Source organism: Dermochelys coriacea, chromosome 1 (genome assembly GCF_009764565.3).
Source record: "Dermochelys coriacea isolate rDerCor1 chromosome 1, rDerCor1.pri.v4, whole genome shotgun sequence".
NCBI lineage: Eukaryota > Metazoa > Chordata > Testudines > Dermochelyidae > Dermochelys > Dermochelys coriacea.
The window spans coordinates 6,892,935-6,918,852 of NC_050068.2; the positions used below are offsets into that span (position 1 = coordinate 6,892,935).

Below are 25,918 nucleotides of genomic sequence, written 5' to 3' on the forward strand. Positions count from 1 at the left end.
TTCAGAAGTGGCTTCAGTTTTGAGTCTGTTTTTTCAAGAGGTGCCTAGCATCTGCATCTCCCACTGATTCAAATGAAGCTGTGGGTGTTTCACTCTTCTGAAATTCATGCCCCCATGTTGTTGAAATGGAGCATTCAAGATCAAAATGGTCTCCTGAATCAGTGACCTGTCCTCTGCATTATTTACCACTTCCCCTAATTTTTGCGTCATCTGCAGACTTTACTAGTGATCATTTTATGGCACCTTAGAGACTAACAAATTTATTTGAGCATAAGCTTTCATGAGCTACAGTGAGCTGTAGCTCACGAAAGCTTATGCTCAAATAAATTTGTTAGTCTCTAAGGTGCCACAAGTACTCCTTTTCTTTTTGCGAATACAGACTAACACGGCTGCTACTCTGAAACCAGTGATCATTTTATGTTTTCTTCCAGTTCATTGATAAAAATGTTAAACAGCTAAGAACCAATCCCTGAGGGATCCCACTGGAAACACATCCATTCTATGATGATTCCCCATTTACAATAATATTTTGAGTCCTACCAGTTAGCCATTTTTTAATCCATTTATTGTGTGTCATCCTAATTTTTTAATCAAAATGTGCAGTACCAAGACAAACATCTTATAGAAGTCTCTGTATATTACACCAACACTATTACCTTTATCAACAAAACTTGTAATATCTCATAAAAAATCAAGTTAATTTGACAGAATCTATTTTCCATAAATCCATGGTGATTGGCATTAACTACATAATCCTCCTTTAATTCTTTATTAATTGAATCCCGTATCAGCAGACCCATTATCTTGCCCAGGGTTAATGTCTGACTGACAGGCCTTAGGGTCATCCTGTTTTCCCTTTTAAATATAGGCACAATAATTAGCTTTCTTCCATATTCTGGAAATTCTCCAGTGTTCCAAGACGTATATAAAATCAACTTTAACAGTCCAATCAGCTCATAGGCCAGTTCTTTTAAAACTCTTGGATGCATGTCATCTAGACCACTGATTTTAAAAGGTCTGTCTTTAGGAGCTAGTGTTAAACATCCTCCTGAGATATACTGAAATGGAAAGAGTGTTGTCGTCGTCGTCATCATCATCAGATAAGACTATATCTGTTCTTTTTCCCAAATCCAGAGCCAGAATATTTATTGAACACTTTTGGCTTTTCAGTATCATTATTGATAAGTCTACCATTTCCATCTACTAATGGACCAATTCCTTTGTTAGGATTCTTTTTGTTCCAAATATACTTAAAAAAATTCCTTCTTATTGTCCTTAACTCTGCTAGCCATAGATTTCTTCTTGCATCCCTTTACTTCCCGCATCAATGTCCTACAATTGTTAGCTTCTGATTTATATTAATTACTATCAACTTCCCCTTTCTTTTGTTTGTTTAAACAGCACAGCTTCTTCCTCAGCTGTGGTATTGTGGCTTTTTGGGCATCTAATAAAGTGTTCTTAAATAATTCCCAATATCATTAACATTTTTCTGATCCTTCTTCCCAGCTGATTTAGCTCATAATTGTTTTGAGCTTTGTGAAATTGGCCCTTTTAAAGCAGCAAGTATGTATATTATTGATTTGGACTTTATTCTGTTGGCACATTGTAAATGTGACCAAGAAGTCACGTTCACTTGTACCGAAGTTACCATCTTTAATGAAGTGCTCAGTTTCTTTTCTGTCAAGATGAGGTCTATATGCAATTCTCTGAGGTTGGATGCAACACTTTTTAAGTTGGGAAATTGTCATCTGTAGTATCACGCATGTAGTTGGATTAGTTGACCACAGTGGCCCCTTCTGGCCCTTAATATATGAACTCATGAACTATTTCTAAACGCAAAGCTGATTGCCTTCAGTACACTGATGATATACAAGCATGTCTTTATTGTCCTGTGGATCCTACATTTGAAGGACTGTTTGGAGGAGATGTCTGTCTGGATACATCACTGTCACCTTGTTCTCAGTCTTCAGTGCCAGACAGGAGTCATGGATACCAGGGGGCTCTTTCCTCTTTTGGGTCCCCTGTTCAAAGGTAGCGAGCCAGGTTAAAGATATCGGCATTATCTTCAACCACACCCTTACCATGGAAAACCCCAAGTCTGAGACAAAGGTACAAAATCTGTGGTAGTGGTGGGGAGTTTCATTTGTGCAATTTGCACTACTATTCTGTCATAGCCGTGCATACCACATCTATTACTGCAACTCTCTCTCTCTCAGCAGGGCTTCCAGCAGTGCCTCTCTAACATTTGCAGCTTGTCCAGAATGCTCCAAGCTGGTATTGTTGCAATTTAAAACCCTTAGCAATGAAGGTACATTCAAGTCCTCCTCTTCAGTCTTGTCCTGAAGGGTATCTGCAGTCAAAGACTGTCTGGTTTTTAAGAGTCCCCACTACTGACAGGCTATGACATATCATAGGGTCCATCGTCTCCATCTTAAGAATCAAAAAACCCACTTTAAGAAGAATGAGCCCAAGTTCCAGCATGGGACTTTAACCCGCAACCTTCTGGCCCAGAGTGAATACACAGCCACCGAATGAGTCATACTGCTAACACAAAAACAGTAAAAAGAAAAGGAGTACTTGAGGCACCTTAGAGACTAACAAATTTATTCGGATGCATGAAGTGAGCTGTAGCTCACGAAAGCTTATGCTCTAATAAATTTGTTAGTCTCTAAGGTGCCACAAGTACTCCTTTTCTTTTTGCGAATACAGACTAACACGGCTGCTACTCTGAAACCTGTCATTATACAAAAACAGTGTCTCATAACTTCCTTGGCAACTCCCTCCATCAGCTTTTCTCCTCTCCCTGAATGTGTTTGTTGAGTGTTCTTCTCAGCCTTTTTATCCACCATCAACCTCTATGCTCTCAGCAACTCTTAGGAAGGCTCTTTCTCTTCATTATTGACTCAGACTATTAGAGTTTTCTTGATAATGTTTATTTTCATAAAAACGTTAAAGCGCTACAGAGAGGCAGTGTTGAATAGTGGTGAGAGTAGGAGGACATGGAGGCACAACTCCTGGCTTTTGTTCTGTACAACTGTCTGCTTCATTTTCCCCATCTGTAAGTATGTAGGCATACTTCTCTACCTCATAAGGCTGCTGGGAGGCTGAACTGTTTATAAAATAGCAGCACGAGTCACTACTGGGAATCTAACCTTAATTCTAAAATTTGATAATACAGAACCCTGTCCCAAGACGACAGCTCTGATACAGTATGTCACACATTCCAAACCAATTCCCATCCGACTGTTGTAAAAAGGAATTGAAAAGAGCTTGCTGGTCTAAACTCAAAGGACAATCATCTGCTGTACGATCAGCCTCTCTATCCATCCAATCATCCTTCAATCTAACCTCCTTTTTCTGTGACATGCGGTCCCCTCCAGGCAACTAATGTCACTGAATTTTCCTTCACAGAGCCAGCCAGACATTTCTGGAATCGCAAGTACTGATTACACCTCTCCAATTTGCAGATAATAAGACATTCAAGCAAAGTAGCCTTTGCTAATAGTGCAATGGAAATACAGAAGTCGCCATACTCATCAACAAAACATGTGAATGTAATCAGAGGAAATAAGGCAACTTGAAAATATATATAAAATTCTATATAGTTTTTTATATACATATAACAAGGATGCAGTATGGGATAGTGGTCAGAGCAAGGGAACAGGGCCAGGAGTCCTGGGTTCTATTGCCTGCTGTCAGTGAGTCATTGGGTGACAATGAGTAAAACACCACCCCTCTAGCCCTCAGTTTTCATATCTGTAAAATGGGGGTAATTCTTTCCTACCTCTGAGGGGAGTTGTGAGGCTTAATTAAGATTTATAAACCATTTTGAGATCCACTGATGACAGTGCAGTGAAGAACAGTAGAGAGGAAAGTACATTCCATCATTATTTGTGCCCTGTTCTTTTTTCTGCACCAGCTCACAATTATTACTGGTAAGTGAGCCAGTGCAAAAGCTGTGATTTAAATCCAGGATTCCCCTCACCTTGTTTTATGATGTACCTCCTCTTCATTCCCTCTATCAGGCTACTGGGTGGCTCTGGCAGAGTACTACTCTCCCATCAGCGAGGTGGTGTGCTCGGAAGAGGCCTGCAGTATGTCTGAGCTGTAAAGGCAGGCTTTCCTCAATAACTCACCTGTGCTCAATAGCCTCATCAAGCATTGGGTTTAATTTGCTGATCGAGTTTTAATTTGATCAGAGGCAGAGGCTGTTCATCCGTGTAAATATAAATCTAAATTGACCCTGGTGATGACTCAGAGGGCAATGCTTAACTAAAGTTCACTGGGCAGTGCAATCGATTGTAGTAAGTGCTTTCTGCGTTTAGAGGCTGGGCCAGCATATTGTTAAGAAAAAAAGAGCAAGGCACCTGGGGTGAGAGAGCTGGCCTTGGCTGGGTCTGCACCGCAAAGCTACCAACACTCAGGCAGCTGGAGTTGGTGAACCAAGAAGGGCAGTGATCCTAGTGACTGGGAGTTACAAAGCACAATGCAAGGGCTTCAAGGGATTTTAATGAGGGGCAGTGCTGGGCTTTACTGGAAGCTGCAAGTCCTGCTGGACACAAAGAGGATCCCTAGAATAGTTGTATCTGTAGAGCTCTGCATGGGAATAGAGGGGTGGTTGTAAGGAAAGAGCAGTTACTTACCTTCCTGTAACTGGTTTCAGAGTAGCAGCCGTGTTAGTCTGTATTCGCAAAAAGAAAAGGAGTACCCGTGGCACCTTAGAGACTAACAAATTTATTAGAGCATAAGCTTTCGTGAGCTACAGCTCACTTCATCGGATGCATTTGGTGGAAAAAGCAATGCATCCGATGAAGTGAGCTGTAGCTCACGAAAGCTTATGCTCTAATAAATTTGTTAGTCTCTAAGGTGCCACGGGTACTCCTTTTCTTCTTCCTGTAACTGTGATTCTTTAATATGTTGTCATTCTTGTGGACCCCAAACTAGACGACATCTCATAGAATCAGGGTGACTGTGCCTGTGGCATCCAAGAGCTTAGTCTCCTGAGGGCTGTAATACTTTGGTTTAATTTCAGTTGCTGGGATTAGTGGGAAGATGCTGGGTGGTGTTGGTGGCCTGTGATACACAGGAAGTCAGACTAGATGATTGGGTGGTTCCTTATGGCTTTAAAACCTATGACTACAAGGTACGTAACCATTCTCTCTTCTCTGAGTCTGTGTATGTGGGGATCCCACTCCAGGTCACTGGTGAGCTGTGTCCCAACTGGTCCGTGGGACTGAGGAGTCGTGACTGCCACTAACTAAACAGTGATGCAACACTGCATCACCCTACCGGGTCTGGCATCTGACCTTGCAGCTACATCAAGGGTTCAGTGTTTAATTAGAGTCAGGGAGTTACTCCATTTAGCTGCCTCGCAAATTTCAGCTCTGGGGATGCTTCTGAAACATGCAGAGAGAGAAGACATTTGGGAGAACTGAGGGATGCTTGTGGACGCTCCACCTTTTATGCCCTCGGGTGAGGAAACAAGGACATAACTCATACAGGAGTGGCCCTTCGGACACTGCTATTCAAAAGATTTCAATCTTGCATGCATGGGGTGCATGTGTCCCTAGCACGGGATCCCCATGGGCACGTACTCAAAGAAAACTAAACTGCAACATCCGATGCAACACCCAAGGGATGTCATCAGAGCCCCATCTCCAACTGGCTCTATGCAAAGGCAACACACCTGCATAGCTAGCACATTATGCATGCAAGTCTACATGCCAATGAAGCTTCTGACTCTAGAAGCTTCAGGATATTTATCCCAGTTGCCTAGCTCTGCTTCAGAGACCACCGAATTACATGCCTGAAGTGGAAAGACTGAAAGCGAGGATATGAAGCAGACATATGTACCTAATATAGGTACTAGACTGTGCCAGTTAATCACATCACTGCCTACAGACACAGAGAATAGCTCCAGACAAGTCACACTCATTATATGCCTTAGAACATACCCACTTATCTATACCTGCATGATGCACTATTACTACTAATAAAAAACATGCATACAGCGCATTAGATGTACAAAGTGCTGTTCACTCAAAGAAGAGACATATTCCCCAGTCACAAACAGCTAACAATTGAAACCAGGTGAGACACAGGAGAGGGAGGGCCAGGGGATTAGCAAGCAGGAGAAGCAGGGAAAAATTGCACAGAGAGGTAGGGTGTTTTGGCGGGATCTGAAAGAGGAAAGTCCAGGTGCTTGGTGGGTAAGCAAAGGGAGGGTGATCCAGACGTGTGGGACTGCAGCAGAGAGGGCATGAAGCTGAGAGTGGGAGAAGGAGATGGAATTGGGGAAGGGGATAAAGTGAGAGGACTGGAAAAAGTAAGACGTAAGAGCAGCGGTGAAAGCAGAGACATATCACAGATGCAGCAAGATTACGCATGGCCTTGTGAGCAAGGACAAGGAACACTCCATTAAGAGATAGGGAGTCAAGGGAGGGACTCAGTTAAAAGCATTAGCAGGTGTGGACAGGGACACATTACGTGAGAAAGGGCACACATACTAATACATAACACTAGGACTAGCCCCTGCTCCTTTAAGAGAGCATTATGGGATCTTTAAAAGGGAAAGTTTCACAGTGGGACACACACATGTAGAGATTTGACTAGAGTTGGGGTCCCTTCCTTCTTACTGAAACTCCTTCTGGAGAGCCACTTCTTTCACAGCACCTACAGGGGATCAGCTGACTAGGACCTCTGCTCGGCTCTGTCATTTATTGGTGTTAGGTGTGAACTGCTCATTTCAGTGCAGAGTGGGGATCAAATGTTGGGAGGGAGGGGGATGGACAATGGAAATGAAGCTGTAAACTGGCATGGGGGAACTAAAGGAATTATAGATACACATAACAAATAAGCCACATGCCTATCACCACCCTGATCATGTTGCATCCCTTTCCCAAACTCTCTGTGTAGTTTTGTTCTCTTAGGTTGCACACTATCCAGGGAAAAGACTTTGCCTCTGACACAGAACCCCTCTGCAGCCTTGGTCAAGTCATTTAATCTTTGTGTCTTTAGTTTCCGTCTCATCCATAAAACACAGACAACATGCCTACTAGTTAAAGTGCTATCAACTATGCAGAGGCCCTGGTACAAGTAGGCATCAGGAGGCAGTCTAGCTGGGTGAGCACATAAGATCTCTTCCCCTACAACACACTTGAATGCAAATGACTTGCTAAATTCAAGAATCACCTTCCTAATTCCTCCCCACAACCCTCCAATCAGCCTTGCACATAATGGTGCGATTATGGTGGACAGGAGCCGGCAATTTATGGAGGCTGCTGGTGCAAACCAGTTTGCAGACCTACCCCAGAACGGCTAGGGCGGCCCAAACACTGATAAAGGGGCCCAGGATTTTGTGACCAGAACATTAGAATCCTCCCTTCCTTTCCAATGAGCTTCAAAGGGCAGTCCAAACCTCTGCTCCTAAAGCAGCCAGGTCTCCATTGTGGATTAGATTCACAACGGAATGGAAGGAAGCTAGCACTGGCTGGGATAGCTGCAAAGTACTGATCTATGGAGTGGTTTTATACACAAAAAGCATCAACAGTGCAGTGAAAACCCGAAGTGCAGTGCACTCCAAAAAGCGACTTTGTAAAGATGGCATTGTGAGGATTATGTTTAGTTTCTCTAAGTGACTCCAGATTGAACATGCTCAGACTGCCAGCACCATAAACTCCCATGGCATCTGAATGCCAACCTGAGATCTTTGCTCAAGTAGCAGCAACACCTAAAACGTGCCATCAGAACTTAGTTCACAGTTCCGCTGATGCGCGATTTCTCATACTGATGTTGTCTCTGCTGGGCTGTGAAGGGCCACAAAGAGTAAAAACTAACTTTGGTCAATAACATCTGCTGCTATGGCTGGATATACACAGGTGGCAGGTCTATTAAGTAAGGAGGACCCGTTTTTGCATCGTCACTTGTCAGAGTAGAGAGACACTTTAAAAAATTCATCACCCTGCAACTGTTAGCATAAGTCAGACAGTGCAATTAACTTAGGCCTATAGGTGCCAGAAAGCATGTTACCCAGATCACTATTAAGCATGTGTGCGGTTTGATTGGTCAGCATGGAGGAGGCTGACATCTTTAACCTGTTCAGGTAATGCTGTTCCCACCCCACCGCAAATGGAGCTTTACATGAGAGAGAAAGAAAATAATTACAATATGTCCAGAAAACCAAGAGGCACCTTGCACTGAAAAGGATATGTATAAACATCTAGAACTCTATGGGCAAACCTGTGTCACTGAATCAAAGCCACCAACTCAGAGTGCTCTTTTAAATCCATTTCCATAGTACCTCAGCCCCAAACTACATATCTAACACCAGGGCCAGGCTCTTCGGAGTCAGGTTAAATAGGTCAGTATTTGTACTGCATTTGCGAGTGGGCAACTTGGAGGGAATTTCAGACATTCTTTGTGTCATTTTCTAGCTCAGTACATTTCCTGGCCAATGGCAAAACCCCACTGTAAGGCTAGAAATAGCAGCAGAGGCCAGATTTGCTCCTGGTGTTACCCCAGTGAAGCCAATGGAATAGTTATGCTAGGGATGAGTTTGGCACTAGTTTATGCTTGTTTCCAGAAGGAAGTGAAATATCTAATTAACCTTTCATTACGTTTACAGATGAGTAATATTGAGTTTCAGATAGTCAAGGCCTTTGTTTTAAATTATAGGCAATAATCATCCACAATGCATGGCAAATAAACCTGATTCGCCCAACACAGCTCAAAGCTTCAGTCTTTTTGCCAGACACCCAAATAAGAAACCCAGTTGTTAGTCTTGTGCCAGTGCATAAAGAGACTAGACTGGGTCCTGAAGGCCTTTTAGTGCATAGAGGTTTTTGTCACCAGTTCTACCTGATTTTATGCTATGTATCTTAAATAATAAGAAGGGTGATCCATCTAAGGTAATTATTGTACCATGAACAGCCTTTCTCCTTGTCTCCCTTCTAGTCTTTGCACCTTCCCAAGCCCTGTTCTGGTCCACCAGTCACTTGGAATGGTCAACAATCGTCACACTCCAACGCTGACCATTGTCCATCAGCAAAGGTGGGAAGTTCCAAATCCATCCCTCTGCGAACATGCAAACAACGAGGCCCGTTGCTGCTCGGACATCAAAGTTAAACAAACAGACCCAAGCCCCCGCCTCCCTGCCCATCTTAAGGAGCTCCCCGAGGAGGTCACGACTTTCAGCTTGTCATCGCACACATCAAAGTTTGCACCACACACGAACTCAGCGCACGGATTCGAATCGTGTCGCCCGAGAGCGGATATTCAGCTTTTGTGCCTCGCTTTAATCCTGTGTTTTCCCAAGTAATTAAGCCTTTTTGCTTATGAACTTGTGACTAAGTAAAGCATCTCTGAGAGGTTGTAACATCAAAGCTCATTCTACCGTCTGTCCCACGTTTTCTAAAATTGGATTTCTCTTTCTCTCTTTTTTTTAAATAAAAACTAATTGAATTTAGTTGTAGACTGAATATATTTAAGAGTGCCTTTAAAGGCTACCAGAAGCCACAGTGATCATCCTGGGAACTAAAGAGGTCGGACACAGAGTCAGCCCTTTTGGTTCATGAAGGCATAGCATGAAAGCCACACCACTCACCCCACAAGCTAGGGGAGAAACAGCAAATCCTACTGCAGCAACTTGAGACTTTAGCTGAGTTACTGACACAATGCGACCTGCACCAGTACCACTGCAAGGCTACAATCTCATCAGATCTCAAGATAAACAGGTTAGGCCTGATCAGTGCTCGGATGGGTGTCCTCCCAAGAAAACAAGAATGCAGCAAGGAAACGGCGCTGGTGATTCAATGCATAGTGCTCTCCTCTTTCAGCCAGTAAACCAGTTGGGGTTCTTGGTTGTCATATAGTACATAGGTAAATGAAAAGTATAAATATACGGTTTCAGATTTAACCAGCAACCATATCAGAGAACTGCACAAGAGGGAGACTTGAATGCAGGTTGTTTAGATGGAATCCGTGTGGATTTATCAAAAGGAGAACACAGCATAGCAACTTACCCAGGATGGTGATAAACTACGTTGAAAAAAACTTACCTAGAATTTCTGTTTATAGCTGCTACCATGAGGGCTGTCCAGCCAAGCTTGTGCCTAGCATTCACATTGATTCCTTCTAACAACAACCTACACAAAACAAAGAGAGATGGCATCATAAGATTTTGTTTCTCCCCCATAGGCAAGGGTGCTGAATGGATCAGGGGGCTGGTAACAGAATACAGAATCTTTCATCTCAAGGTCACTAGTTTCAATGTAGTCCCGGGCAATAATGACTGAAAGTTGTTACGGTCTGACAGGTCTTCAGCAGCCAATCAGAAATGAATTGATGGGTCTCAATCCAATTCCTAGTAGACAGGTAACATCATAACTAGCAGGCCTGAATTCTTTTAAGGTTGCTCACATGGATCTTAACAATTCACCAATATGCTGGAGGAGGGGAAGCTGGTTGACATACATACTGATGGACTACTAGAATTTTTGTGCTGAGTAATAGCCATAAAGGATTCAAGGCTGGGTATCATGGGAAGGCCAGCAGCTCTTGAAATGCCACATACTATTACACATAATGCCACATGGCACTATTTTGGAGCATTCCTGCATGACAGTAAAAGTCTCATAGAGACATCAAACAAACTTTTGGGCTCTTTCAATAAAGATCTCTCCACTCCTTTTGGACCACATTCCTAACAGACTCCTAGCATCCATTACCAAACTAGTTCTTACCTGGCTACTGCTAGCTTTATTTCTTAGTCTCCTCTACATTCTGACTCTTCTCAGGGTTATGGTCCTCTGCCCTTGCCTCTAATCCTATACCCCTAGTATTATTAGCTTAGACCCTATTTGCAACTGATCCCAAGCAGTAACCTAGAAAGGGATTTTTCTTTGTTATTCTTGTTATAGTACTGAGTAAGTTTGATTTCTTTGTTAATGGCCAACACTTTTACATTATAAAACCATGGTACATCCACATCTTGAGCACTGAGTGCAGATCTGGTCTCCCCTTCTCAAAAATATATATATTGGAATTGGAAAAGGTACAGAGAAGGGCAACAAAAACGATTAAGGGTACGGAACAGTTTCCATTTGAGGAGAGATTAGTAAGACTGGCACTTTTCAGCTTGGAAAAGAGACGACTAAGGGGGGATATGATAGAGGTCTATAAAATCATGACTGGTGCAGAGAAAGTGAATAAGGAAGTGTTATTTACTCTTTTACATAACACAAGAACCAGGAGTCAACCCAATGAAATTAACCAGCAGCAGGTTTAAAACAAACAAAAGGAAGAGCATCTTCATGTAGTGCACAGTCAACCCATTGCCAGGGGATGTTGTGAAGGCCAAAAGTATAACAGGGTTCAAAAAATAACTCAGTATGTTCATGGAAGATTGGTCCATCAACAGTTATTAGCCAAGATGGTCAGGGACACAACCCCATGCTCTGAGTGTCCCTAGCTTCTGATTGCTAGAAGCTGGGAGTGGACAACAGGGGACAGATCACTCAAGCGTTGCCTGTTCTGTTCATTTCCTCTCAAACATCTGCCATTGGCCGCTGTCGGAAAACAGGTCATTGGCCTAGATGGACCATTGGTCTGACCCGGAAGGCCATTCTTATGTTCTTAATTAGGCAGGCCAAACAAGAATTTGAAGAGCAACTCAACTCAGCAGAAGACTCAGTAATTAACAGCAAAAACTTTCTAAGTACATCAGAAGCAGGAAGCCTGCCAAACAAAGTGGGACCACTGGATGATTGAGTGGCTAAAGTGACACTCAAGAAAGATGAGGCTGTTACAGAGAAGCTAAATTAAGGGAGCTGTAGCTCACGAAAGCTTATGCTCAAATAAATTTGTTAGTCTCTAAGGTTCCACAAGTACTCCTTTTCTTTTTGCGAATACAGACTAACACGGCTGCTACTCTGAAACATAAATTAATTCTATGCATCTTTTTTCGCTGCAGAGGATGTGACAGAGATTCTTGCACTGCAGCCATTCTTTTTAGCTGACAAATCAGAGGAACTGTCCCAGATTGAGAAGTCAGTAGAGGAACTTTTGGAACAAACTGATACATTAAATGATAATAAGTCACCAGGAGCAGCTGATATTCACCCAAGAGTTTTGAAGGAACTCAAATTTGAAATTGCAGAACTAACTGTGGTATGTACCATATTGCTTAAATCAGCTTCTGTACCAGATGACTGAAGGGTAGCTAATGTGACACCAATTTTTAAAAAAGGCTCTAGAGGTGATCCTGGCAATTACAGGCCAATAAGCCTGACTTCAGAATCAGGCAAACTGGTTGAAACTAGAGTAAAGAACAGAATTATCAGACACGTAGAGGAACATGATTTTTTGGGGACGAGTCAATATGGCTTTTGTGAAGGGAAATTATGCATCACCAATCTATTAGGATTCTTTGAAGGGGGTCAAGAAACATGTGGACAAGGCGGATCCAATGGATATAGTGTACCTGGACTTTCAGAAAGCTTTTGACAAGGTCCCTCACCAGAGGCTCTTAAGCAAAGTAAGCAATCTTGGGATAAAAGGTCCTCTCATGGATTGGTAACAGGTTAAAAGACAGGAAACAAAGGGTAGGAATAAATGGGCAGCTTTCAGAATGGAGAGAGGTAAACAGCAGTGTCCCTTGGAGACTGAGTCTGTTATGTGCATCTCCCACAGGAGTTCCCCAAACCCCGAACAGCCAAGCCACACTGATTCCACCGCAAAGAGGTCCCACATAGCCATGGAAAAGGGACAGATCTGCCCCTAAGAGGTATTGACTCTGTCTCCCTTCATCTTTGTGGAGTTTTAACTCTGAATTTCTTAGGTCTTGTCTACACTTAAAACACTATATGGCACAGCTGCGCTGCTGTAGCGCTTCAGTGTAGGCACTACCTATGCTGATGAGAGGGTTTCTCCCATCAGCATAGGTAATCCACCTCCCCAGGAAGCGGTAGCTAGGTGGACGGAAGAATTCTTCCATTCACCTAGCACTGTCTACACGGGAACTTAGGTCAGCTTAACAATGCCACTTAGGGGTGTGGATTTTTCACTTTGCTGACCGATGTAGTTAAACCGATCTAATTTTCTAGCATAGACCAGGCCTTAGTTTTACCCCTTAAGACCGCTGTATGTCTGCAACTGCCAGAAGTTTTTAGCCATCCCTCCCTCCAAACTCTGTGCACAATAGAGATGTAAGAAGTTAACTGGTTAAACTATTAAAATTATATCAGTTAACCAAGGTCCCTCTGGCTGACTGGCTTGGGGCAGCTAGGGCTGGGGTTGCTCCAGTCAGCTGGCGTGTTCAATGCTGGGGCCCGGCTGGAATTCGGCTGGCGCAACTAGGGCTGGGGTCCCTCTGGCCAGCCGGTGTGGCGTAGACGGGGCTGAGGTCCTTTCGGCTGCGACGGGCCACCAGGGTTAACAGTTAAGGCCAGTTAACAGTAAGCCTAATGCTTACTGGTTAACCAGTTAACCGTTTAACCTTTTACTTCCCTAGTGCACACAGTGAGCATGGACAATGAGCAGGCTAAATCCTCTGGCTAATGACTTCTTGGAGAGTTATATTCAAGAGTCAGTGATGTTGAAATGGACCAAGATCACTGCAGGGATACAGTCAGCACTAAGGACATCTTAGATGGGTTCATAGTTCAATGGGCCAATGACACAACAAACTTTTGAGAGCCCACGTATTTATCAGATGAACAGACTTCCAAGTAAATATTTACCAGATTTCTATCACACTCGCTGTAATGTCACTAATCCAGCCGATTTTAGTCATTGCATGAAAAAATGGTGCTGGCACCCTAACTCTGATGTGTTCCAAACAACCTGTCTTTGTTCATCCTTGAGATATGTCTTCCACTTCCCCCCGCACCTCCTTCCATTCTTGTGTCTAATCGCTGAAAAGAGGCAACAGAACTTTAAGCACCTCCTTGCAATCTGAAGAGCTCTCTTAGATACAGGTTGGTAGAAAGAAAAAAACATCCCTGACTATTCCGAATTCTCTCCTTTCCCTGTGTAAGGCACAGTAAGTGCTGGAGTACATGAGGCATGGCAGCCTGTGTGCAGTGCAGATTGTTATCTTTAGTAAGCAGCTGTGTATCAGGGCTGTGTTTACAGTAATAACAGAGACATGCTGGGCTCCTCTTTCTCAGACTCATGGCCACTGCTGGACACAGCGGTTAAGTGTCTCGCTCAAAGTGGCATTGCCTGCAGCATAAATCCACATGGCTGCTCCATCTGCAAACTTCACTTTACACAGTCCCTTTGGATAGAAATGGAGTGCCAATAACCCCAACAAAGGCTTCCTCGGAAGGATCTTTGTGTGATACTGTCTCCTCACAGAGTTTTAATGCCAAGCTGCTCACTTCAGAGAGTCCCAGCTTACTGTAGCCCCATGGAACAAATTCAACCCTGACTTCTAATGAAGTTAATGCAGTGGTTCTCAAACTAAGGTCGCTGCTTGTTCAGGGAAAACCCCTGGCGGGCCAGGCAGGTTTGCTTACCTGCCACATCCGCAGGTTCGGCCAATCGCGGATCCCACTGGCCGCGGTTCGCCGCTCCAGGCCAATGGGGATTGCAAGAAGGGCTGCCAGCACATCCCTCGGCCCGCGCCACTTCCAATAGCCCCCATTGGCCTGGAGCGGCGAATTGCAGCCAGTGGGAGCCGCGACTGGCCAAACCTGCGGAAGCAGCAGGTAAACAACCTGGCCCAGGCCGCCCGGGGCTTTCCCTGAACAACCAGCAGCCATAGTTTGAGAACCACTGAGTTAATGCATCCATTCAAACCAGAGCTGAATTTGGCCCCAAATCAACAGGAAGTAGAGGAGGAGAATGGTATCATTTCACATTTGATTCTTTATCATCTGACTCCAGCCCCAAGTCCTTTATGTTTATACCTAATTCTTTCACCCACCACCGATACACAGCCACTTCCTGCCATCCTAACACTGGACTGGGCAGGGAGGGCCGGGGCTCTGAGGTGGCACCGAGCACTCACTCTCTCTCAGAGGTGCTGGGCCGGCTGGTTCTTGCTCGTGTGCTCAGAGGCTAATTTTCCCCCAGGTCAGATTGGCAGCGACCCTGGGGTTTTCCACCTTCCTCTGCAGCATGTGGGTGCGGGTCACTTGCCAGGATTATCTGGGTGTATTGCATTAAATCATTTCCCTACCATCGCAGGGGCCTCGAGCACTGGTGGATGTCAGTCCCTCCTATTCTCTGCCCGTGGCACACAACAGTCTGGTCTCCTGTGGGTCTCATTTATTGTGGTCTCATTTCAGTTGTTGGGTTTAGAGTGCAGGTGCTGAGTGGGGTTGGTGGCCTGTGAGATACAGAAGGTCAGACCAGCTGACCTGCTGGTTCCATCTGGCCTTAAATTCTAGGGCTCTGAGGCCATAGTTCAGTAATGACTCAGAGGAAAGAGTTCTGAGTAGCAGCCGTGTCAGTCTGTATTCGCAAAAAGAAAAGGAGTACTTGTGGCACCTTAGAGACTAACAAATTTAATTGAGCATAAGCTTTCGTGAGCTACAGCTCACTTCATCGGATGCATCCGATGAAGTGAGCTGTAGCTCACGAAAGCTTATGCTCAAATAAATTTGTTAGTCTCTAAGGTGCCACAAGTACTCCTTTTCTTTTAGAGGAAAAAGTGCAACCAAACCATCTCACTTTTTCATTTTGTTTACTTTGACCATTTGAAAGCACTTTGTGCATAGTCAGTTTCATCGTTTCCCCTGTACAGTCAGTCAGTCAATTTTCCCTGTTTGGGTGGGTCTTTCACACAGCAACAGGGCAATAAAACACTTTATTACATGGCAAAATGCTACTATAACCCTACAAAACTGGCAGAATTTAGAGGTGGGCAGGTCTGGCATGTGAAACTACTTGTTTTTTTACTAATAAATAATAGTGCCTGGCTTTTATCTAGTATCTTTCATCAGAGGGGCTCAGAATAGTTCACAGAGAATTGCCCCATTTAAGTTAACTGAGGCCCAGGAAGGTTAATTGGCTTTCCCAGTGAGTGGCAGAGCCACGAACAAGATTTCCCAGTTCCCCTATACTAGCAACAAGAGCACTGTGACGCCCTGAAAACTTTCAAGTGTTTGCTTTTACATCTCATACAACCTGCTGCACAACACCTTTGTAAGTGCCTGCTCTGCCCTGAATTCCAACGGGACCCTCTCAGCCCTACTCCTCATCACCAGGAGGGTGCACCTCCTACTGGGAAGGACTGGTGCAAAGGCACCGCTTCCACTAAGAAAGCATTCACAGTTATGGAGATTGTGAAACAGTGACAGGCTTTTCCTAAAAACTGCTCTGGAAATTCATTTATCAATATATATCATGTGTTCTTCTTTCATGATCATTCAACTGTTGATGGCCCAGATGCCCCAATCAAACCTCCTATGAAAGACCCCACACCCACGTGAAGGGTGCTGGAGTACTCGCGAGAGGAGCTGATTACAGGGTCAAGGCTAAGGTATAGGAATTAATCGAGCAGTTTTCCATTTAGGAACCCAGCTTAAGTAATCTGAAGCACGTGGAATGCCAAATGATCAAACCTAGTATGAAGAATTACTAGAGTCACATCATGTGGCGTAATATGCATTGACATTTCATTTAGGAGCATTTTTTTAAATCACTGCAAGATGCTGAGCAACTTAACAGATTTGCTAGACAACTGAACTTTATGTTCAGGGTGCGTGAGTCTATCATTAATATTTTCCCAGCCTGATTTAATGATATGACAATCGATAAAGTGACGACCACTGTTCAGATCCTAGACAGCCAAATGTATTTACCAGCCAGGACATATTTTTTAATTAAATAAAATCCTCTGATCAATGCTTAGGATGTCTATCGACATTTTAACCAAATAAGATCCAGGGTGCTCACTATTAACAATTTAACAGATACATGCACTTCCAACAGTATGAATACCATCATCACGTTTTTTCATGAGACAAACACATTCTCAGCTGTTGGGTACACAGGGAATCAGTGTCAATAAGTAAACATCTGGGGTGTGAACTGATGAAAAGCTGAGCTTCTTAAAGGGTTTCAGAAGAATCTCAGGATTATCAAAGTTTGGACTCAGTTTGCTTTGGTGTCAAAGAGTTTGGATGTTTCTCTAAGCCAAGCTGGACAGTTTACAAGGACGGATTTTCTTGTGAAATTTCCAGTACATTTGCTTCCTTGAGAACACAGTCTCTCTCGTGGTATTCGGGCACATCTGGTTCCAGTCCTATATGAAAACTGCCCTTTGCCTAGATAGTAACAATGCAAAGATCCACCAGTAACTCTGTACAGGGCAACATTTCCTTTTAAATAAGAGGGTTTGATATGACTCAATGATCTGACCAACAGAGGATCTTGAGGTGCTTGAGATGAGTGTGAGGGGAGAGTGACACACATTGCTTTTGGAGTAGACACTATTTTGCCTTGAAGCAAAGAAGAGCTAAAACTCTGACACTTTGATCCATCCAGAAAAGAGATAAAGGACCCAACTTCCCTGTCGCCGAATATCTCCTGTTGCAATGCAGCAACTTTCCTTCTCCCCCACGGCTGCCCCTAGACAGATGTGGCTTCTATTCATCCCTCCTATCCCATGAGTTCTGGGTGAGTAACTCAGTGACACTGCTGCTTAAAGCCAGAGCCCAGAGGGCATGTTTGAGTTTGTGCTCAGAGCCTGGGAGCATGCCCAGCTCACCCTCCTGACAGGTGGAGGAAGAGGAAACTGGAAACTTGAACTTTTGCAACAACAGTAGCTTCTGTTTCTCTCGGTCACTTAGACATTTCTTTCCCCCCCATCCCAATATGTTACTGTTTAACTGCAGGGGTGGGTCACTCTCCGGGGACTTGCCCTCAGCTTTGCATCTTTAACTGCAAGAAAAAACAGTATATTTCAACATTACAGCACATGCTCCTCTTCTAAACTCTGGTGAAAGAGTCTGTTCATCCAGAAGAACTACTTAAGCCACTGCAGAAACCTCTGATCATGTTCTTGTGTTCCTAGAGGCAGGTTGCCTGAAGACTACATTTGCTTCTGAATCCTTTAGTGATCATCTAATGGCCAATAATTACTGTCTTGGTACAGTACAACTATTCTGTATATAGAAACCAATCCAAAACGTTACACAGAATCAACACTGACAGTTAAACCACAGCACAGGGAGAGAGAATGTAAGACGTATAGACGAAGCAGAAGTCAGATATTTTCAACTGAGGTCTGAAATGACATGGAGGAAGACAGACAAGCTCCTCCTAGCTGGAGGAGTTGCAGAGGAGAAGCTCTTATACCAAGTGTGATAAGACTGTCTGAAGGGACAAAGAGGAGGCCATTGTTATATAAGCAGAGATGGTGAGCAGGGAGTAGAGAGACAGGTGACAGAAGGAAGCATGCTGGAGTAAGTTCAGAGGGCTTTGCGGGACAGAAAGGGAAAGAACTGTACCCAGAAATGAACAGGAAGCCAGCGGAGTTGTTTAAGGAGGTGAGTGATATCTAAGTAGTAACCCACTGCTGAATGGAGAGAGAGACAATCAGGAGTCACAGAAACCTCATTTTTACTTTTCGTGTCTTAATACACATGGCATGAAAAGACCAGGAGGACATAGTGACACATGAGAGATTTGAAACACGTATGATTCAGGAGGTGACTAACATGTTCTATGATCCACATGGCCAATTTTCCCTCAGGTGAGAGGAAAGGAGAAAGAAGTTACAACCACACATGACAAGCTGGAGCCTAGTGCAATGGGATGCTGGTTCATAGCGGGGCTCTGACCGAGACGCTATAGTCATACAAATAATAATGTCACTGCTGGAAGATGTTCAAATGCTACAGCACTGAGCAGGCTAACAGAGCCAAATACTCTCATGCAACTGAATCCCTTCAAAATGATACAATGTGCACATCTCACCTAGCGCCTCTTACTGTTAGTTACCCGTGGTGCTGTGCAAATGCAGAAGTTATTATGCATCAATCATCATCACATACACACACACACACAGCTTTAGAGATTAGAACCCCACCCCGACCACGTTGGCTAATAGCCATTGATGGATGTATTCTTCAGAATTTACCTAATTCTTTTTTGAACCCAGTTATATTTTTGGCCGTCACAACATCCCTTGGCAATGAGTTCCACAGGCTAACTATGTGTTGTGTGAACAAGTACTTTCTTATGTTTGTTTTAAACCTGCTGCCTATTAATGTCATTGGGTGACTGCTACTTCTTGTGTTGTGTGAAGGGGTAAACACCTTCCTGTTCACTTTCTCCAAACCACTCTGGATTCTATCTCGATCATAACTTCCCTAACTTGTCTCCTTTATAAGATGAACAGTCCCAGTCTCTTTAATCTCTCATAGAGAAGCTCTTCCATCCCCCTAATCATTTTTGTTGCCCTTCTCTGCATCTTTTCCAATTCTAAAATATCATTTTTGAGATGGGCCGACTAGAACCACACGCAGTATTCAAGCTGTGGGCATATCATGGATGTATTTAGTGACATTACGATATTTTGTTTTATCATCTATCCCTTTCCCAATGGTTTCTAACATTCTGTTCGCTTTTTTGACTGCCACTGCACATTGAGTGGATGTTTTCAGAGAACTATCCACAATGACTCCAAGATCTCTTTCTTGAGTGGTGACTGCTACTTTATACCCCATCATTTTGCATGCGTAGTTGGGATTCTGTTTTCCGATGTGTATTACTTTGCATTTTTCAACACTAAATTTTATCTGCCATTTCTTCGCCCAGTCACCCAGTTCAGTGAAATCCCTTTGTAACTCTTCGCAGTCTGCTTTGGACTTAACTATCCTAAATAATTTTGCATCATCTGCAAATTTTGCCACCTCACTGCTCAGCCCCTTTTCCAAACCATTTATGAATATGTTGAACAGCACTGGTCCCAGTACAGATCCTTGGTACATACACTGCTATTTCCCTCTCTCCACTGTGAAAAATAACCATTTAGTCCTACCCTTTGTTGCCTATATTTTAACTAGTTACTGACCCATGAGAAGACCTTCCTTCTTATTCCATGACTGCTGAGTTTGCATAAGAGCCTTTGGTGAGGGACCTTGTCAAAGGCTTTCTGAAAGTCCAAGTACACTATATTGACTGGTCACCCTGATCCACAAGCACAGGATTATAGCTTGAGGTGGGAAACGAAGAGGCTGAGCGGATGAATTCCTAAGTAACTAGGATGCAATTTTCATGCAAAGCTCCTGGATTGTAAAAAGCAAAGTGGTGAGAAATGCAGGAAACAGCAGCAGAATTATTTCTAAGTAGAAACAGTCTAAGGGTTTCTTGTGGTGTCAGTGGAGTCTTTAAAAGGTTAACTTGGCTCTTCCTAGTTATTTAAATCAAGGATGGCCAAATGTGGCACAACACACAAAGTCCAGAAGAGATTTCTAAAAGGAAAAAAAACCCACTGCTCCAAGTCTGGTCTTTCTAACTGTGTATTGTATAGACTTGAACACCATTTCAGTGCCTGCTTTCAACTCTTTCAACTCTTCGGGGCAAGGACTCCCTGAGTCTGTACACTGCTAAGTACAGTGTCAGCACTCAAACAGATTCATCTTTCTGATGGCAGTACTGCCTTTGGAGACTACAGGTCCCAGCGCACAATGTGCCACCTGCATCTGACTGGAGGCATCGCATGCTAGGATCTGTAGGCAATAAGCGCCACCATGGTACCAGAGAGGATTGTGTCTGCAGTCTCTCCCCTTTATTGTATATTAGGTGCAGCCCTGTGGCTCTTTGAGAGCTGCCAGCATGTCCCCTTGACTGGGCAAAGCTGGAAGTACTTGCCTTACATGACCGTCACACAGTCATAAATTATAAGGCCAGAAGGGTCGCACCAGACCATTTAGTCTGATCTCCTGTGATCCACAGGCCCCCAAACCTACCTGGTTACCCCTGCATTGAATAAAATCACTTGAATTGAAATAAGTATCACAGCCCTCAGGAAACTCAGCTATTATGTGCCACAGGCAAACCAGGGGGCACCAAAGCCCAGACATTGTCTGTCTGTTTTGGAATTATTATGTATTGTTTGTCTTGCGCTATTGCCCAAAATCCCCAGTCCCGGAGCAGGCCCCCGTTACTCTCGGAGCTGCACAGACACAGAACAAAGAGATGGTCTCTACCCCAAGCAGCTGACAATCTATAAGTTGAGAGTCAACAGGTGGATACAGACAGCTGGGGGAGGACCATGAAATGACGAGACTACATGGACATGCAAAGCTCAACTGAAACACGCTGAATTGCTTGACACAAGGTAGGGGTGGCCAGTCACCTAACCAGTTTTCATTTTTCCAGTGGGTTTTACAGAGTCCAGTTAAAATCAATTCAGAGAGCGAGACAATCTCAACTGATCAAAATGTCACCTTTTAAAAGGGCAGGTCAAGTTTCTTGATACCTCCTTGCTCTGAAGGAAGAACAGCTCCGTGCCAATCTCCTGGTCTGCTGAACGTTTAAACATGCAATGCCAGCTATGCCCGCTGTTACAAATTGCCCTGATAACAGTGCGTTGACACATGTACTTTGTTTCTGTGAGCCAATATCACACAGCTCTTATTAGAATACTGTTCCATCATATTTATTCGGCTAAGGAACTCTGCTGCAAGCCCATATTTTTGTAGATGGTTTATTAAAAAATAAGAATGAAACATTGAGAATCAATATTAATACTGTATATAAAGGCAAAGGGGATGGAGGCAGTATTTCTTCAAGCTTTTGCTTCTTGCTTCCCCTTGCCTCTCCTCCTCAACACACACAGATCAACAGAGATTGGAAAACTAAACTATCCAGAATAATAGGTATTGTCTGCAGTTATGGCTAAATACATACAGGGCCTGAAGTTAATGGGAGTTGGCCATCCGCTCCAATGGGACTCAGATCACTCCTCAAAGGGGAATTTATTTTTATTTTTAATGCAAAAATCAACCTAGCTTCATCGGGACCAGCTGACACAAAGGTAAGAACCTGACCGAGAGTCAACACAAGATTCCCAAGACAAGAGTCAAGACAAGACAAGACTCAAGCCTCCCACTGGCTTCCAACATACATATCCCTGCCCTCTCCTCTGGTATCTCCTATGTCTGAAGGACTGACTGTTGCCAGCAGACCTTGTACGCCACTGCCTAGTCTCCACCTTCACTGAAATCCTCACCCCCCTACAATACAGTAGCTCATTTCCCTATGGCTGACTGAATCCCCAGCTCTTCAGATTGCAGTGCACACAGAATGCTGCTGCCCGCCTCCTTGCACATACAGACGCGCAGTCCTCAAATGTTCCACTGGTTCTTCGTTCCCTTTAGGATCCAGTCCAAAACTACCCTCTATGTCTATGAAACCCTCTGTGGATTTTCTTAAACTCACTGCCCTGCCACCAGGGGGGCTCCCTATCACTAAGCTACTCTTCCCCTCTGGCCACGACTGGTGCTAGCGCTATCACATGACAATGATAAAGAATCAGAGAGAGAGAGTAATTTTCTTCTAACACTGAACAAGGAACTCTGTCGGAATAAGGAATATTGTATTATCCCTAAAGCTCCTCTGTCTCTCTCTCTGCTTCACTGTATAGCTTCTGCCTAGGTCCTCCTCTGACCCCTGCCCCCAATGTCTGGCTTCCCCCAGCAGTTTTAAAGAAACACAGCTCATATCCTCACAATTGCCTTCTCCGCAGCTCATGAATCTAGAACAGCTCATCTGTATCTCTCTGCCTCATTGATGCTCCATCTCATGTCAACTCACAACTGAAAAACTGCATCTTTCCTTCACTAGTTCCCCTTCATTTCTCTCTCCTTGCTAGTCATGTTGGTAGTTGCATTGTTTAACCCTGTAAAATGCTCTGAGGTGCAGTTTGCATGGAAAACACTAAACAACGAGTTGTCCTGTGTTATTGACTTGCAAAAGCAAGAAAGCTGGTCAGCCCCATTCAAGCAATGAGCAAAAACACAAGCAGCAGACGAAGTCAGTGTGTGCGAGAGAGCCTGGTCCAGTCACTCACAAACATCTGGGGGCTTTTCCCCCAGTCTGTAAGTTGAAACGACTGAGATGTGAATAATACCAGTAGCCGTTCTACAATCCAGGCAATAATCGGTCTCTGTTCAGTTTTACTGGCCCTGCTTAATGAGACAGGTTATGATACAATACAGCACGTACATCCTGATTCTTACTGTGATGTCAACTGCATGGATATGGAAGGCACGGCCTGCAATGGCTTAGCCGAGTGCACTGATTGGGTTTTCAGTGCATTTCAATAATTATAATACAGTGATCTGAGGCCAGGGGATAAATTACGGTTTAATCAAGTCTGAAATTAAATTTTAAAACCCTAAAGCAGTCTGCCTCCCTGTTGTCTAGCTTGCCACAGAGCCTGGGGCTCAGAGCAGCTCGAGTTCTCTTGCAAAATGAAGTGCACACAGTTGAACAGGAGCAAGAATCCATATATACCTATATCCCTATGTGTATATAAACATACACAATACTGTGATGAACTGGGTGGTGTCTATGAATGGCACTGCCCTCTACTGTGTGGAATTAGAACTGCTCAGCCATGTGTCATGAGCCCTATACTATTACTAACTAAAGACAATTCTCCTTTGCTCAAGGAAAATGGCCCTGTGCTTTTGGAGGCCTGCTCATGTCTTCACCATAACAAGCAGCATAGCAAAAGCCATCAAGGTCTTGGATGGCTGCAGGTTGGCTGGAGGGGGCAGGGGCTGTTTTTACATTTATGGTCTATAATTTGTGCCCCATGGTTATCACTGAGGGTATATCTTACACTGCTCAGTTAGCCTGGGGATTGGCACCTGGGTCTGTGCACAGTTAGCCCGAGTATGAGCATCTCTACCCATGTTACTGTGTCCTCATTGTTTTTGTCCTCGCCTATGTGTCTGGAGACATGTCCCATGGTTCTTTGTGCTGAGATGCTCAAGGATTCTTTCCCAGTCAATTGTGCCAACCGCAGGGAATTGTGGGAAGGGCAATTGCAGGGCTGACAACATGAATGATCTTGCCTGCATCCTCACGGCAAAGTGGGTTCCAGCTGGAGCTAAAACACAGCTCGGGCTTTAACACATATCCCCAGCTGTGCAAGCAAGCACAGCTACAAAACAGAAATATGCACTTGAGGATCGTGTGTGGAGAGTGGGGGAGGGTTGTGCAAAAACACGAGCAGAAACATGGGCTAAGGCTACAGAGTGGGCATCCCCCGAAAGGGCTGGGGGAGCAGTGATCTGGACATGGCGGGGCAGGTCGCTCGGAGCACTAGGAAAGGCAGGGAGTTTCAAGCATAGGGGACATTGTGGAAGAAAGATGAGTGAGGGAGAAAGAAGGAGCAGACAAGAGCAGCTTGGGAGGAGCACCAGCAATAGAAATGGAGGGGCAGTCAGTGGGAATGAGAGCGCAGGCGGGGCAGTGAATGTGCATTACACAGTTGCATAATGCGCAGCAGCAGTCTACACGGACACTAGCGTAAACATGGGAAACAGAGAGAGAGAACACGGTGCACAGCCCTGCCACTCATCGCCCTGGCAAGACTCACAAATCACCCAGACATCACTAAGAAACAGCTTCCTGCAATTACCAACAGCAGAACACATGTGCCAATTAGCTGCACACCAACATCCTACAAGGACCTTGATTTAGGCCAGATCTCGGCCCTCGGGTGCACCAGAGCAAGGCTGCTTCCTCTGAGATCCCAGGAAGAATGCAAGGGGGCACCCCTACGTTGGGGCAGTGACTAAGAGCCATATGGACCCCAGAGAGAGGAAACAAAGGCAGCAGCCTACAGCAAAGAGCTCCTGGGAAGCCAGCAGGCCAGACGGAAGAGGCTAAGTGGAGTGACACACAAGGTGGAACTGTTGGGACTGTCTGACAGAGAACGAGGCCGCGTGGGCTGTGGCCAGGTGGGGGATGCAGACTGCTCCTCTTGGGCGTCAGATAGTTTTTAGTTGTGACACCCCCCTTTCCTTCCATGTACAGTCCCCGGCAGGGGTGCTCTAGGCACAGGAAATGCATTCATCTGTTAATCTTCCCGGGAACTTACGGGGTCAGACCGATGTCCCCATGTGTGCACAGAACAGTACAGCAGAGGCACTGTCAGCCTGTCTCAGCCCAGCCATGAGACCCTGCCTGCAGGAGTGAGCGGGTGCTCAGTTTGCACAGCCCATTAGTCCCTGGTTTCCCTGTTGGGACTGTCAACAAGAGCGCCAGACCCAAGGGTATTTGAGAGATGGAGACACCCGCCCACTAGGAAGTAGACTGAGGCCACTGGCTAGCTTGACACAGTCCCCCAGACAGGAGCAACTCTCAGTAACTACTGGCCTCAGGTAGATCTGAAGCAGTGAGCTAAGCACCCATTACTGCTGGACTCCTTTCTCCGCACCCTACCAAGCAGCTGCATTACTAGACACCCTGTGAAATCAAAGCAAGCATCTTGGAGGAAAGCAGGACCCATGTGACAACAAAGAGCTCAGGGCAGACTCCCACCCGAGTAGTGATGTTAACACACAGTGTAAGTATCCAAACAGTCACTCACCTGTCGACTTCTGAAACGTTGTTGATCCTTGCAGCTTCCAACAGGGCATCTTCTAAGAGAGACAAAGAGGAGAAACCCTAGTAAAGCAGCTGGCAAGAGGCCCACACCAAACGCACATGCATAACCTGCACGTGGTACGGCTTATGTCTATGAGGAACGTGAACCCTGATGCTCCAGGGCCATTACTACACAACACTGGGTAGGTAGAAGCTTCCGTATGGGCAGGATAACCTGGTCTGACCAAATGCAGCAATTCCTATATTACCTCATTTTAAAAACAGAGGGTTGGCCTGCGGACTACAGCTCCCAGGATGCAATGTTTCACATTAGCCACTGCCATTAGACTCAGGGTGG

General features: G+C 44.6%; 1 protein-coding gene across 1 annotated transcript in view; it reads right to left on the reverse strand.

Moving 5' to 3' along the window:
- CLPB (caseinolytic mitochondrial matrix peptidase chaperone subunit B) overlaps positions 1-25,918 on the reverse strand; it is a 150,546-nt gene that overhangs the window by 119,290 nt on the left and 5,338 nt on the right. Inside the window, 2 exon segments of the mRNA XM_038387537.2 lie at positions 10,056-10,142; positions 25,565-25,616. Of these exon segments, the coding sequence (XP_038243465.1) occupies positions 10,056-10,142; positions 25,565-25,616 (139 nt within the window).